The 13,873-nt window shown below is 35.2% G+C and overlaps 1 protein-coding gene across 1 annotated transcript; it reads left to right on the top strand.

The window, feature by feature from the left end:
* Window positions 1-144: 144 nt before the first annotated feature.
* On the top strand, window positions 145-11,939 carry LOC121372613 (28S ribosomal protein S15, mitochondrial-like). Its single transcript, XM_041499036.1, has 7 exons — window positions 145-304; window positions 2,983-3,078; window positions 3,768-3,843; window positions 6,219-6,267; window positions 7,314-7,398; window positions 8,854-8,912; window positions 9,943-11,939. Exons 1-7 carry the CDS (start codon window positions 190-192, stop codon window positions 10,342-10,344), a joined length of 882 nt encoding a protein of 293 aa, XP_041354970.1. The 5' UTR covers window positions 145-189; the 3' UTR covers window positions 10,345-11,939.
* The last annotated feature ends 1,934 nt before the right edge of the window (window positions 11,940-13,873 follow it).

The following is a 13,873-nucleotide window of genomic DNA, read 5'->3' as shown; positions in this document are numbered from 1 at the left end:
AATGCTTATTCAGATGAAACATCCAGACTATTGCAATAATTCTATATGTCTGCTATTTTAAAAGTGTTGTATGTGTGTGTGTGTGTTTTATTTCTGGTTCGTCCATTACCGTAAATGTACGAGCATTACCGAAATAAATTAAAACTTCCTGTAGAAAGTTGGCCGTGTCATTGTCAGATTCTAGCAGTTATGAATATTACAATTTTAAAACAGTTAACATCAATAATCTGTCGCAGCTCTCCTAATGGAAGTTTTAACCACATAACTAAACCGCAGTTAGTTTTAGCAACGCGTTTGATCACTGGTAAGCAGAGTTCCCATGTCACGCGTGAGATGAGGCCCTACCGAGGATCCGTTAACATTTTACAAACTAATAATAATTATATGCTAAACCTGATGGCAGGGGCAGTTGAAAAAGACAAACAAACATCAGTTAAATAAAATCCCAGTAATACATAGTTTTGTTCAGCTAGACAAAAGATAGTGAGATCTTTAACAAATTTTGGGCTAAGATAGCCAGGTCCACCGACGTTCAAGAGGATCATAAATTCAGATTATCTTCATTTTGCTAATGTCTAGTATACTGTAATGGCAAATTTTAGACTGAACTCAAATGCGGACAGCATTTTCCCCTCCATTGTTCAAGTACTTTCTGCACCCCTAGGTTACTGTTAAAAGGTTAAAAAAGAACCGATATGCCTTCAGTCAATCAGTCATTACTTAACAGCTGTTTTGTGGTAGAAAAATTTACAAGTAACAGCCAGTTGTGAAGGCTAAGAATTTATTACAGTGCTGTCCGGTGTGTCAGCGCACATAACTTCTAAGCATTCAAGGACCATTTTCTATGTGAACACTGTGAAATACTTAATAAAATGTGATTCTCACCAATGAAGCAGTGCATAATCTGAAATACACTACAAATTGGTTTATGTCTGTAGTAAATAAACATTTTAAAATGGTGCATAAATATAGGCACCCCCTTGTATCTGAAACGATTTGCATGTCCGGTGATTCGGCACAGTAGATGTGGATTGTTGACCCTGTTATTTATAGACCGCCCATGACCACTTTTAGCCCTAAACGCTACACTATTGTCCCAGAATTATTTTAGTACTTATATGATTTGTCTTGTTAAAAATATTACTATGAAAATGAACGATCACACATGACCCATCTCGTGATCAGTTTCGGAATCGTTTTCTTTAGTGGCACAGTACTGCAGATGCATACATGTTCATTGTCATGCATGGCTAAGATGCCTACATGGATTTTATTTTTCTTGGGTAGATTGTGCACACACGTGGATCTTATTTCGCTTTTATGTTTTTATAACAATGTGACAATTGTGAACTGAAATGACTGTCGATTAAGGTGTAAAACTTTCATTTTGTTTGCATTTGTCTGTGGTTTCCTTTTCAGTTTAAATAAAAATAACCGAACAAAAATAATATACATTTATACTGTTTACTATAATTTTAAAAATGCGGGAAAGGTGTTTTAGACTGGTTTTATCATTCTTAATATCAATAAGGCTGACCTACTTTGCATTTATATACACGAAAACAGGTGAATGATTTATTTTGAAATTATGATATATAATTATTGATAATTCTAAAAAAAGTAATTTAATTGCACCCTTAACAAATATGTTGATACTTCATTAACCATTGAAAAAAGGAATTGAACTTTAATTTGTTAAAAACACAGAGAACATGACAACTTCCTAAACGTACTTAAGCAAAATACCAAGTGTGCCGAATCACCGGACGGGCCGATACACTGGACACAGTTGTATATACAGCAACATGTATCCTCACATATAGACAGAGTAGGGCTACAGGACACTCAAGGTGTTCAGTTCAGTTTGTATTTTTCCATTAGTTAAAGATTTTTTAGGATAGCAAGTTTAAGCTATTGTTCGAACCAAATTGTTAACAACTACAAAAAATTACTCTCCTACCTTTAATTGCCGTTAGATTTCCTCTAAAGTTTTTCGAGACACAAATCACAAAAAAAACAACTAGAAATATACAGATTCCACACACGAGACTGCAACAGTGTCACTGATATCGTCTTTGCTGAGATTGCATAGGAAAAAATATATGCAGTTTTCTGCCGTCTGCCATGTTGCTTGTTTATGGAATACTCTTCAAGAGGGGTGAAAGCCTCCAAAGTATGTGACACAATTAATATGAAATCAATGATCTCTAGTGGTATCATTAAAAAAATAATAATAATAAAAAATAATATGATGTCATCACGTTTGCTTTTATATCATAACATGTTATGACGTTGTTAGATTAAGTCCTATCCTTTCACCCCTCTTGAAGAATATTCCAAAAAAAGTCAAAATGCCAGCAGGCACAAAATTACATGCTTTTTGCCCTATGCGCTCTCAGCGAAGTCGATATAGGTGACATAGTTATCATCTGGTATGTGGAATCTGTGTCATTGTAATGTTTTTTTCAAGATTTCTGTGTGGTAGGAGAGTAATTTTTCGTAGTTGTTAACAATTTGGTTCGGACAATAGACCCAAATCATTACTGAATGAGGCAGATGTGGCCAATAAATCAGTAACCAAAATTAAGTTTCAATCAGCCAGACCTTTTAGTTGTACGTGTAATCAGAATAGTGGTTGATCTCCAGTCATGTGATTTTCAAATTATGTCTTTGGCAAAACAATAATTAAATATATTTGCAAAATTTAACTTCAATTTGCATTTGGTAAACAGAAACATAAACCCAGGGGTGGGGTGATAAGATAGGATGTACAGTGAAATCCCTCAAAGCCAGACCCTCTGTAAACTGGAATTCCCTCTAAACCAGACATTTTTCAGTCCCTTTTAAATATCAGTACAGAACATAATCTCTCTAAAGCAGATCCCCATGAAAATCAGACTTTTTACTTGGTCTCAAGGTGTCCAGTTTAGAGGGGTTTAACTGTATTTTGAAAATAATACATTAAATTATTATTCTTTGTAGAAAAATCATGTTCTGCACTAGGGAAAATGGCTTTTGCCATGAAGACTACCAGATCAGACGCCCCAGTGAAGAAACCGGTATCCTTTGACTATTCAGGTCAGTATACAGATTATGTACTTTTGTAGGGAGAGGAAGGGAGTCACTAGGTTATTTGAGTGTCTAAGAGATAATGAGTACATGTAAGGGGCATTCATCTGAGAGTAAGTGCTAGCAAGTGCCTGAGACAGTTAAAAATGGTGCATTCTTGTGTGTTTCAGACCAAGATCAGATGTTCTTTATTTTAAAACGGAACATAAGTGATTTTTTTTCTTACACTGATAAGTAGTCATATATGTAAGTTGCTAGCATGTTCTTTGTAAACATTATGAGTTTGTGTTGTAATAACAGGGGCGGCACAGTGTAAAAAGTAGTGGTATGGCTCGTGGTTGTCTGACTCGCCTTTCAAATTACTTGTAAGGACATTTTCACAGATACAACAACTATAACCCACATGCACACACACACACAAAAGTGGTACAGCCATGTCGTACCTCTTTGAAAAGTAGTACAGCCATGGCTGTACAGTCGGCGCCGCCTCTGAATAATGTAATCATTTGTTACCGAGGGTGAGGTGGGGCAGTTATTAATTCACCTTTCAGCTTGGGTTTGGCAGCATTTATTGGGGGAAGAGGTGACCAGTCTCCCTCCCCCCGGCTTCTACCTGTCAATAAAGTTGGTCTAGGCACAACCTAGCATGGATAGCTGTGAGTTTGATTGCAGACAATATTTGACTCTTATTTTTACAGGTGACCTGATTACACAGAAGCCCATTGATCCTTCACTGTTGAAGTGTGGCTTCAAGGAGCTGTCTGAAATCAAACAGTAAGTTATTCATAATATAATCTCTCTAATAAACTCAAGAATGTGAACATTTTAATGTGCTGACAGTTGGTGTGATGATGTAGTGGTTTTCCCCAAAATAAATCTTAGCTAACCTGCAATGATGCAACTCTGATGGAGTTCTTTTAGCAGTGATAGTTGTACATGTCTGAGAGTAGCCCATTGGTAACTGGTATATCAACGGCTGTGGTATGTGTTATCCTGTCTGTATAATGGTGTATATAAAAGATCCCTTTCTACTAATGGAAAAATGTAGTAGGTTTCCTTGAGGACTATCAGAATTACCAAATGTTTGACATTCAGTAGCCAATGATTAATAAATCAATGTGCTGTAGTAGTTAACATCTTTGAGAAGTGTTAAAGTTGTCAGTATTATTACTATCAAACAAAAAATATTAATTACATATTTAAGTTGATTCTTTTTATTCAGTATCCAAATAATCATTGTTGTGTGACATTCTTCTTTTTCATCTCGTTTCATGCTGGGGTGTCGTTAAACATCTATTCTATTCTACTCTATTCTTTTTCATCTCATTAAATAGTCTTTTCCCTAGCTTGTTTTAGCATGATGCAGCACCATGCCTCAATAGTCTAGCACCATCTTGCCTTCTTCAGCACCATGCTGCCCTGAGATTAAACAAGCCTTTTTCACTAATTCTAAAATTGCCGTTATAAAACACCCTTAAAGGTTTTATTAATTAATAAAATATGCCTTTTATATCTTTTGCCATTCGTTTATTAAAGCAAGCACATGAATTACATTAATGTTTATTTCAATAAATTTTTGTGTATTTTTAATGAAATACAATGAATGAATGTTTAACGACACCCCAGCACAAAAAATACATCGGCTATTGGGTGTCAAACTATGGTAATGCAAATAAATAAAGTGATGATCAACATAAATATAAAAATTCAAGACTTAAACAAAAACAGTGTAAAGAACTGTGCAAAAACACAAATATCACAGAATTTTATTACGGATACTGAATTTTTCTCAAAACTTCAATTTTGTGCTGTATATTGGCCATTCTCAAAGAGAATGTTACACCCCTGCACCACGGTGAGGTTACAGCACACACAGGGGTAATGAAATACAAGTGCCGTGAAAATGCCCCAAAAGTGTTTGGTTTACCATGCTTTGACAAATTTCTAGGGAACTCACTACATTAAAGGTCTTAGTTAATTTCCAGTATATATCAGTAATGTTTATAAACAACTGTTGGAATCATACCCACTGTAGGTCATGGCTCATAGACTCATACTTAAATAAGTAAATTGAGATGGCAGGGCTCGAATTTAAAAGCAGGCATGCATCAAATTGCTACAGAGTGCTAGTTTTATGCTGCACTGCCCTAAAAATTAAAAAGTCTTAGGGCCAATATGGCCTTATCTTAATCTGGATGTTTGTAGTTGGTCATCATACACAAACATGACTCCTAAAAGCTATTTTACTACGAAAACATGAAGCCCCTCACACTTCTTTATTGGAGCACATTGATTGATTAATCATCGGCTATTGGATGTCAAACATTTGGTAATTCTGACTCAGTCATCAGAGGAAACCCTGCCACATTTTTCCTGATGCAGCAAGGGATCTTGTATACTAGTATGCACTTACCCACAGACAGGAAAGCACATACCACGGCCTTTGTCCAGTTGTGGTGCACTGGTTGGAACAATAGAAAAACCCAATCTGCTGAATGGATCCACCAAGGTGGTTCGATCCTGCGACGCAAGCACTTCAAGCAAGCACTCAACTGACTGAGCCCCTTTGTGTGTTTATCATTAGAACTGTAATAGATTGTATAATTTTTTAATTGTATTCTGATATTTATTTACTTTGATGATTTATCTGTAATATAAAGAAATAAATCCAGTAATATTTAATAATTTTTTTATGTTTTGCTCTTTCTTGCAATCTGCAAATGGATGCAAACAAGATTTGTTAATTTGTTTTTCTGTGTTCTGTTCACATGTTGGTTACAAATCTTTAAAACCATGAGAATCGCCAATCGGTTACATGGTGAATTATGTTCTAAAATTAAAAGTACCATCAGTAATGAAAGTGAAAATAACTATGTTTTTAAATACCTTTGAATAACCAGTGTAGCACAGAATGGTAAATCAAGTGTTTTAGGATTAGGTACGCCTAACTCATCGGTTACAAGAACTGTAATCACATACCAAACAATCAGTCACCTAAGTAAAACTCACATGAACTGACTTCCGGTTACCTAAGATTTTGAAATATTGTCCCCTGAATTTGCTTGAGTGTTACTATTTATTGCAGTTTATACTTTGATATTGATTTCAGTGTGTTAATTTTTTTAATTCATTCATTGTTTTTGTTACAGATCTCACCCTAATGTTCAGCGTTTGTGTAGCATTGAATTTGCAGATGGGGTAAGTTTTGTTTGTTTGTTTTTGTAGTTGGTTTTTTTTTAAGTTGTGTTTTTTTAATAAAGGCTTTGCTATTGTTCTGTGCTTCAGATAGTATGTATAATGTATATATAATTTAATAACTTCTATTTTTATGCTGTATCTAAGAAGTTGAATGTTTTAGGGACTTTTCTTTTCAATCATTTTTATTAAGAGCCAGTTTGTTGTCAGTACTGAGATGCAAGTTACTTTGAAACTGACATCAGTTGTTAACTGCTTTCTTATCTTTATTGACTTTTTGAATAACATAAGGAAGGAAGCAAATGTTTTATTTGACGATGCACTCAACACATTTTCTTTATGATCATATGGCATCAGACATATGGCTAGGGAACACACAGATATTGAGAACGGAAATACGCTGTCGCAACTTCATGGGCTACTCTTGTCGATTAGCAGCAAGGGATCTTTTATATGCACCATCCCACAGACAGGATAGTACATACTACAGCCTTTGTTACACCCGATGGGTCCACCGACGGGCATCGATCCTAGACTGACCATGCATCAAGCGAATGCTTTACCACTGGGCTACATCCCGCCCCTTGAATAACATAAATTTATAAAATAGTAGTAAATGAAATTATTCGATGTAGTATTTTGTAACTGAATATATATATTTTTGGTCATTTATATGCAAGTTTGATTCCCTTTTAATATGGGCAGAGTAACAACTTACTGTTAACATTATAATATAATGTATGTACTGGTATTATCCAAGTTTTTATTTATAGCATATTTATAAAGAAGTTTTAGTAAATTATATCTTACACACTGACAAAATTTTGGCACAAAATACAGCTGGTTTTCATTTTGTTATGACATATTTGTGTTTAATTGTTTACTAAATCTCTTTGTCTTTCGACCTACACGTCATTGTAGAACAGTACACGTGGTATTTGATTTATTGAGTACATTATGTGGGATTTTATTAATTCATTTACATAATGCAGAATGTGTACATGTCATTTTGTTCATTTATTCAGTGTAATATTATTTTGTATGTACAGAAAGAAGTCAAACAGTACCGGCTTGAACAAATGTCTGACCGAATCGAAAATTTGTTTGGGAAAGATTGCATATATGAATCAATTGGTGAGATTTTATTTATTTATTTATTTATTTTATGTAGTTAATTAATTAGTATTTTATTTTGATGAAAAGATGACAGTTTTAAATTTTAAAAGTAAAACCAGAGTTATGTCCCTAAATACTGTGTGGTCTTTTGTGGTAGCAGTGAAGTAAATCATAACACACTGTCCACTATATTAACATAAATTTAAAAAAATCGAAAAAGAGAATTTTCCCAGGTGAATCACACATGTAGTGATGATGGCCAGTCCTTGTTTTGTGCAGCAAGTATGTCTGAACTGGGTGATGCTAGGAAGTCTCTCCACCCCGACCATGTATTCATACTCGGTATGTACAAATCACTCATGGAAAGTGAGATCTCATTCAACACAACTGTGCACCATAAATGTAGGTGCAATTCCTGTCAAAGATCCAATTTCTTACCTATTTTCAAACTCATAAATTATTTTATTCAAATAGGGGGTGTATTTTAAAAGCACTGTCTTCGTGGGCAACACGACGCTCATTGGTCAATTTACTTCTCTGCAACCTTGTGCACCAGTGGATAAATTGACTGTTATAGGTTCTTTTTGTTTTATCTTTATTTAAATAATATATTTATTAATCCTCTACCGGGCCAACTGGAGGGGACTGTTGGTTTCATCTCTGTCTGTACATCTGTCTGTCCTACATATAGTTTTCTGGATGGGTTTTGTTTTCACAATGCCGTGAGATATTGAGCTGAAATTGTGTATATAGCTTTATTGTTTACTGTTACATATCTAATTTGACTGTCATGGCAATTCCCCCATTTTTGACAGAGTTATGGCCCTTGAATTTAGGCAGTAAGTAAATTTGTTTTCCAGCCTTTTTTTGGTTTTGTAATGCCTAAAGATATTGAGATGAAATTTTGTATATAGCTTTATCATATATTGTGACATATCAAGTTTAACTTTCATGGAGCTATGGTCCTTGAGTTTAGACGATAAAAAAGTATGTTGGGTCCTGTAGGGTCACAGCTATGGCATTTCAATTTAGGAGATACAAAAATTTGTTGGGCCCTGTAGGTTATTGGACATGTATTGCATTAGCTTGTTTAATACACAAATTATTTATGTTATATAGTTAGTATTTATATGTTTATATGAGTGAAACACTTTAAAATAAGAAAGAATATTACATACATGTATTTTTTCGAATAAAAGGTCATTAATATAAATCAGCACAGTGTGCTTTTAATTAAGAACTTAATGTATTAATTGATCAATCGAACATGCCGAATTACTAGTAAATTAAATTATTTGGTTGTATTATATAATATATTTTTTTTTTAACATGAAGTTGAAGATTTAATATTTATATTGCAAAGCAAAAATTAATAAACAATTTTGGCTGGAAAATAGCATTATGCAACGTTTAGATAGCATTTTTAACACATAATAGTATTTCTCAGATTTTATACTACCTGTACTTTTTCAGTGTCAAAGCTTACTGTGGATATTAGGAACATGATTCAACACTGTCTGCACTTTAATCGGGTAAGACATTCATCGCAGGTTAATCACTCATGTTTTTAGACTCATTCATTTTCACATAGTTTTTGTCATACAAACTAATCAGTAGTTTATCACTGAATGTAAAGACATATTTAACATGTCTTATCTCTGTCTTTAAAATTAGCTCCAACTTTGGTGGGAGGGTGTTATTTGTTACGTATTAATAGAAATAAACTGTATTATGTTATTTTCAAAAATAACAATTGTTCAAAATTATAAGTATTTAGTGTCACATAATAAAACACTAGTAATGTAAAATATTGAATCACGGCTTGAACGTAACAGTGACATAGATGGCAGTTACCTGAGCTGTATGAATTACCATATGTCAGGGCTTTTACCGATGGCCGTTTGTTTTGTTTTTGTTGCTGGATAAAAAAATTCATTGGTTGAAGGAATCATTTTTGGTTTTTAATTTTGTGTTTATTTGTTTCAAAAGACAGGATTCATCATCATTGACCATAGGCGTCATAAACGGAGGTGGGGGGGGGGGGGCAGGGGGCACTTGCCCCTCTCCAACTTTGAAACTGGGGGGGGGGGGGGGGCACAATATGAACTCGCATTTAATAAGTCTCTCTCTCTCTCTCTCTCCCCCCCCCAGTTGCTGCCATCGTCCGACACCTATGTTGACAGAAATAGTAGGTTTACACAGGACTTGAATTTTACAGTGACACTAATTGCCGTAGTTGCCATAGATTAGGGGCTCTACTGACGGCAGTTTCTGCTGCTGGATAACAATTATTGCCGTCGTTTGAGGGAATCATTTTTTGTTTTTATATTTTGTTGTAAAACTTATTGGTTTAAATTGCTGGAGGTGATCATTTTGCTTGTAACGGCAAAAAACATTTTAAAATTGCCATGGGCAACAAATTCTAAAGTTCTCATTTTGTTTCAGTTCGAGCTCTGTTTACATAAACTTCTCATTTTGTTTCAGTTCGAGCTCTGTTTACATAAACTTCTCATTTTGTTTTAGTTCGAGCTCTATTTACATAAACTTCTTGTTTTGTTTCAGGACAAACGCAGCAAAGCAGTGCTGGTTGAAAAAATACAAAGACGCAAAAAGATGATGAAGTATTTACGTAGACAAGACTACGAACATTTCCAGTGGCTGTTGCGAGAGCTGAAAATTAAATATGTCCTACCACCGGCATATTACGGACAGATTACGCGAAAGTTTCGGCGGAAGGAAGAAGCTGTCCACGAAGCGGTGCGGCTACGACGGGAGAAGCTGAAGACTCTCGAGGGTGAGCTGGCGCAGGAGAGAGTGGAGTTCGAGAAGTACAAGGTGAAGACGCTGGCACAGATCGAGAAGGACATCAGTGATCTGAATCTAGACGCAGACGCCATCAAGAAGAAGCTGGTGAGGAAGATCGAGAAGGAGGAGATCGTCTTTCCACACGGCTGGACGCCCTGAACGTTCGGCAGGACCCAGGTGTTCAAGCATCAGTTGTATTAGCCAGTGATTGAGGAGATTAGCCAATACTTAAAGAGACTTGTTCTATGTGTTCTGCCATTGTTAAGATGTTTCTGACTAATGGAGACTTTTTAATTACTGAAATTATTTAATACGTGTAAAACATTTCCTCTTTTGGCACGGCTGAAATCCAGCACCCAGTTCAGGCATCAGTTACATTAAAGTGACAGATCCTAGTTTTTAAACACTACGGCATGTGATAAGTTAAATTAGAAGTATTTACATTTATTATTTAGAATATTAATTTCTGCACACATGAAGTGGTTCTGGTCATTCAGGTTTTTTAATACTCCAAAATGTATTTTTCATAATTCTAAAAAACACAATCGTCTGAGAAGTAATGGTTATCGAGACAAACTCTAGTTTTTCTTAGATATTATTTCCCTGTTTAAACATCACAGACTTTAGCTTCTCACTGTTATAACGTTATCTAAATGTGTATTACAGGTTTGTAGATTAACTAAACTTAGTGTCCATTTTCACGGGCTGGAACTAGGGTCTGCACCTTAACAAAGAGTTGAAAAGATTAACCAATGCTTGACGAGACTTGTCCCGTGTTTTCTGACATTGTTAAGATATTTTGAACTAACAGAGCCATTTTAATTGCTGAAATAAGGAACATTTTTTCTTGATGTTAATATTATCAGGGTCCATGTATTCCATGTTTCTGATCATCCCAGTGTTTGTAGTTGCTCAAACTTCATTTCTCCCCCTACTATGTTTTTTCATATATATTGGAAGCTATATTTCAGTTAGGGCTATGTCAAACATTAGGATAACCAGAAATATGTTGAATATGAACGCACAGATAATCTAAACAAGCAACTGGGTTTAATATTTAGTTTGGGTTGTTAAACACTCCATGATTCGGTAATGTGCTACAGTGGCAGTACACTCACAACAGTCTCTCGATGGGAAATTTAGAAAACCTAATACAAATACAATTATTAGTTGAAGAGTTGTATTGAAAGTTTATTTAGAACATCTTAAGGTAATCCACACAATTAAATCTAAACATATTTCTGTAGGCATACATGGCCCTGAATTTGTGTGACTTTAGTGCAATGCTTGTATAGATGGTACAAAGTTCGGACAGTTCTCTCGATCTCTTTGTTCTTTGTGAGAAGATGGTATTCCTTGATAATGATTGGGGTTTGGATTACAGTGTTCATGCTGTGCGTAGTTATAGCAGGTATATAACAGTCCTGTAGTGCTATGTGTTTATTTGTAGATTTTCACTGCTAAAATGTGTGTTCTTTAAAAAAAAAAATGATTTTAATACTTTTCTTTGGAGTAGTGCTCCTAGCATAGAAAGTTAACTTTAAGACCTGAAGTACCTATAAAATTATTACCTAACCATGCTATGAACAACTGGGTCCAGATATTTTTCTGTCCGAGTGAACAAATTAAATAGTGTCTCTACAAGTCATTACTCCAGTTTTTGTAGAAGACATAATTCTGTGAATTGCAGACACTTAACAGTTTGTTGCGATATTATGTTATATCAAGAACTACAATAAACTAATATAACAGAATTGATAACTGCTTGTTTCTTTTCCACAGTGATATGGTTGATAGCAAGAACATTTCAGTTCTTTTTAAATTTATAGTTAACTGATGTTAATATTGTTAAACAATATGTCATTTGTAATGTCAATAATTAAAATATCACCACTGATTGTTGTTAATACACTTAACGTACTGGTAGTAATATATCTCATTTTGGAATCCACAGCAAGTCTCAGTTTTGAAGGTGCTATATTATAGGTACAAGTGCCATATATATCACTATTTTGTTTACTTTTGGTGTTTTATACATTTATACAAAGTCAGTAACTGAACCAGCCTTACCCAGGTGCCAGCATCATATGGGCACAGCATTACCAAGACCACTTCCTGAACCAGCCTTACATAGGTGCCAGCATCATATGGGCACAGCATTACCAAGACCAGTTCCAAGGATACTAGTCTCCTACTGGTCCAACCAGAGAGAACTATAGGTTTCATCTCCATCCATCTGTTTGTCACACACATAGTTTTCCTGATGTTTTCTTTTTTTAAAAGTCTTGAGATATTCAGCAGAAAGTTTGAGTATACATTTCATTATATACTGTTACAGATCAAGTTTGACTTTCATGCCAATTTATTAGAGTATTGATCCTTGAATTTAGAAGATACAAAAATTAGTTGGATCCGGTAGGGGACATGTATTGCTTTAGCAATACTCTGAGAATGCCTGTGTGATTTTTTTTGTGTGGCATCAACACATCTCTCATTTGGGTTTATGTACAGAGGAATTATGTGGATCCAAACATGGCTCCCTTCCCAAAAGAAAGTGGCATTAAAAATTCCTAATTTCTGTCCTAAAAATTCCCAGTATAAGTATGATTTACTTGTGCTATTTTTCCCAATCCAATTAGATATGGGATCCTGACGAAAAGGCCTTGATAGATCTGACTGTATACCCCTTAGTGCTGGAGCAAATCCTTAAATTTGGGCAAAAACGATATAGATATTTGGGCAAAATGTGATAACCTGGGGCCTTTTTACCATGTATTGTCATTCTACCCGCAAAATTAGTGATAACCCATGTAAAAATTCTTAGCGATTCATTTGCAAACCTATATGGCCATTTGACAGTAAGTACTAATATGAATTTTTTTTTTGTTATCCAACATTTTCGTTTAATTCAGGAAAAAAACAAGCTCCCCCCCCCCCCCCCCCAAAAAAAAATGGGAGTCCGTACGCCTATCGAAGAGGCATCACTACCTTTTGTGAGCAATCTTAAAATATTGAATCTTTTGAGAATGAGAAATCATATCTTATGCTTTAAATGGACTGCTCCGTTTGCTGCTACTATAAGTTGTTTTCTACAGATAGTGCCTTTTTAACGACTAAATTTTTCATATTGAATACAATTTCTTATTTAGAATGGATGCCCTAATGTTTATACCGGTAGTAGTTTAAGCTTCATTTTTCTTCCTACACACAATATTCAACCAGAAACACTTGTATTCTAAATTTTTTAAATGTAATTTTAGTCATTAGAGTTCAGAAACGTTACAACAGTAGAGAACTCTGGGACCTAATTCGCAAAGCTCTCTTGGGTCTTTCGTAAACATCACATAGTCCTTGCAAGTCATGTTGCATTGCACTGTGAGATGGCCAAATTGCGAGAGTTTAGTGAATTAAGCTCCAAGACAGTAAGAATAAAGGTAACATTTTGTGGTACTAATACTGTTGGGTACTAAACTGCTGAAGGTATGCAAACAATCAAGGTCTTAGCAGCAGCCAGATCAGAGGCTTTTACGTGCACATTCATAGCAAGCTGTTGTAGCGAACGCCTGTCATGGGCGTAGGTGCCGGCCTCGGTTGGTTCCTCCGTCCACAGAACAGGAAAGGGTTGGGGTGGGTGGGAGAAGGGACCGCCTGCAGTGGCAGGTGCAAGGGAGCACCAGCAGGTGCACAG

Source organism: Gigantopelta aegis, chromosome 4 (genome assembly GCF_016097555.1).
Source record: "Gigantopelta aegis isolate Gae_Host chromosome 4, Gae_host_genome, whole genome shotgun sequence".
In the NCBI taxonomy this organism is placed as follows: domain Eukaryota; kingdom Metazoa; phylum Mollusca; class Gastropoda; order Neomphalida; family Peltospiridae; genus Gigantopelta; species Gigantopelta aegis.
The sequence above is the reverse complement of the archived record's forward strand: the minus strand, read 5'-3'. Positions and strand labels throughout refer to the sequence as shown.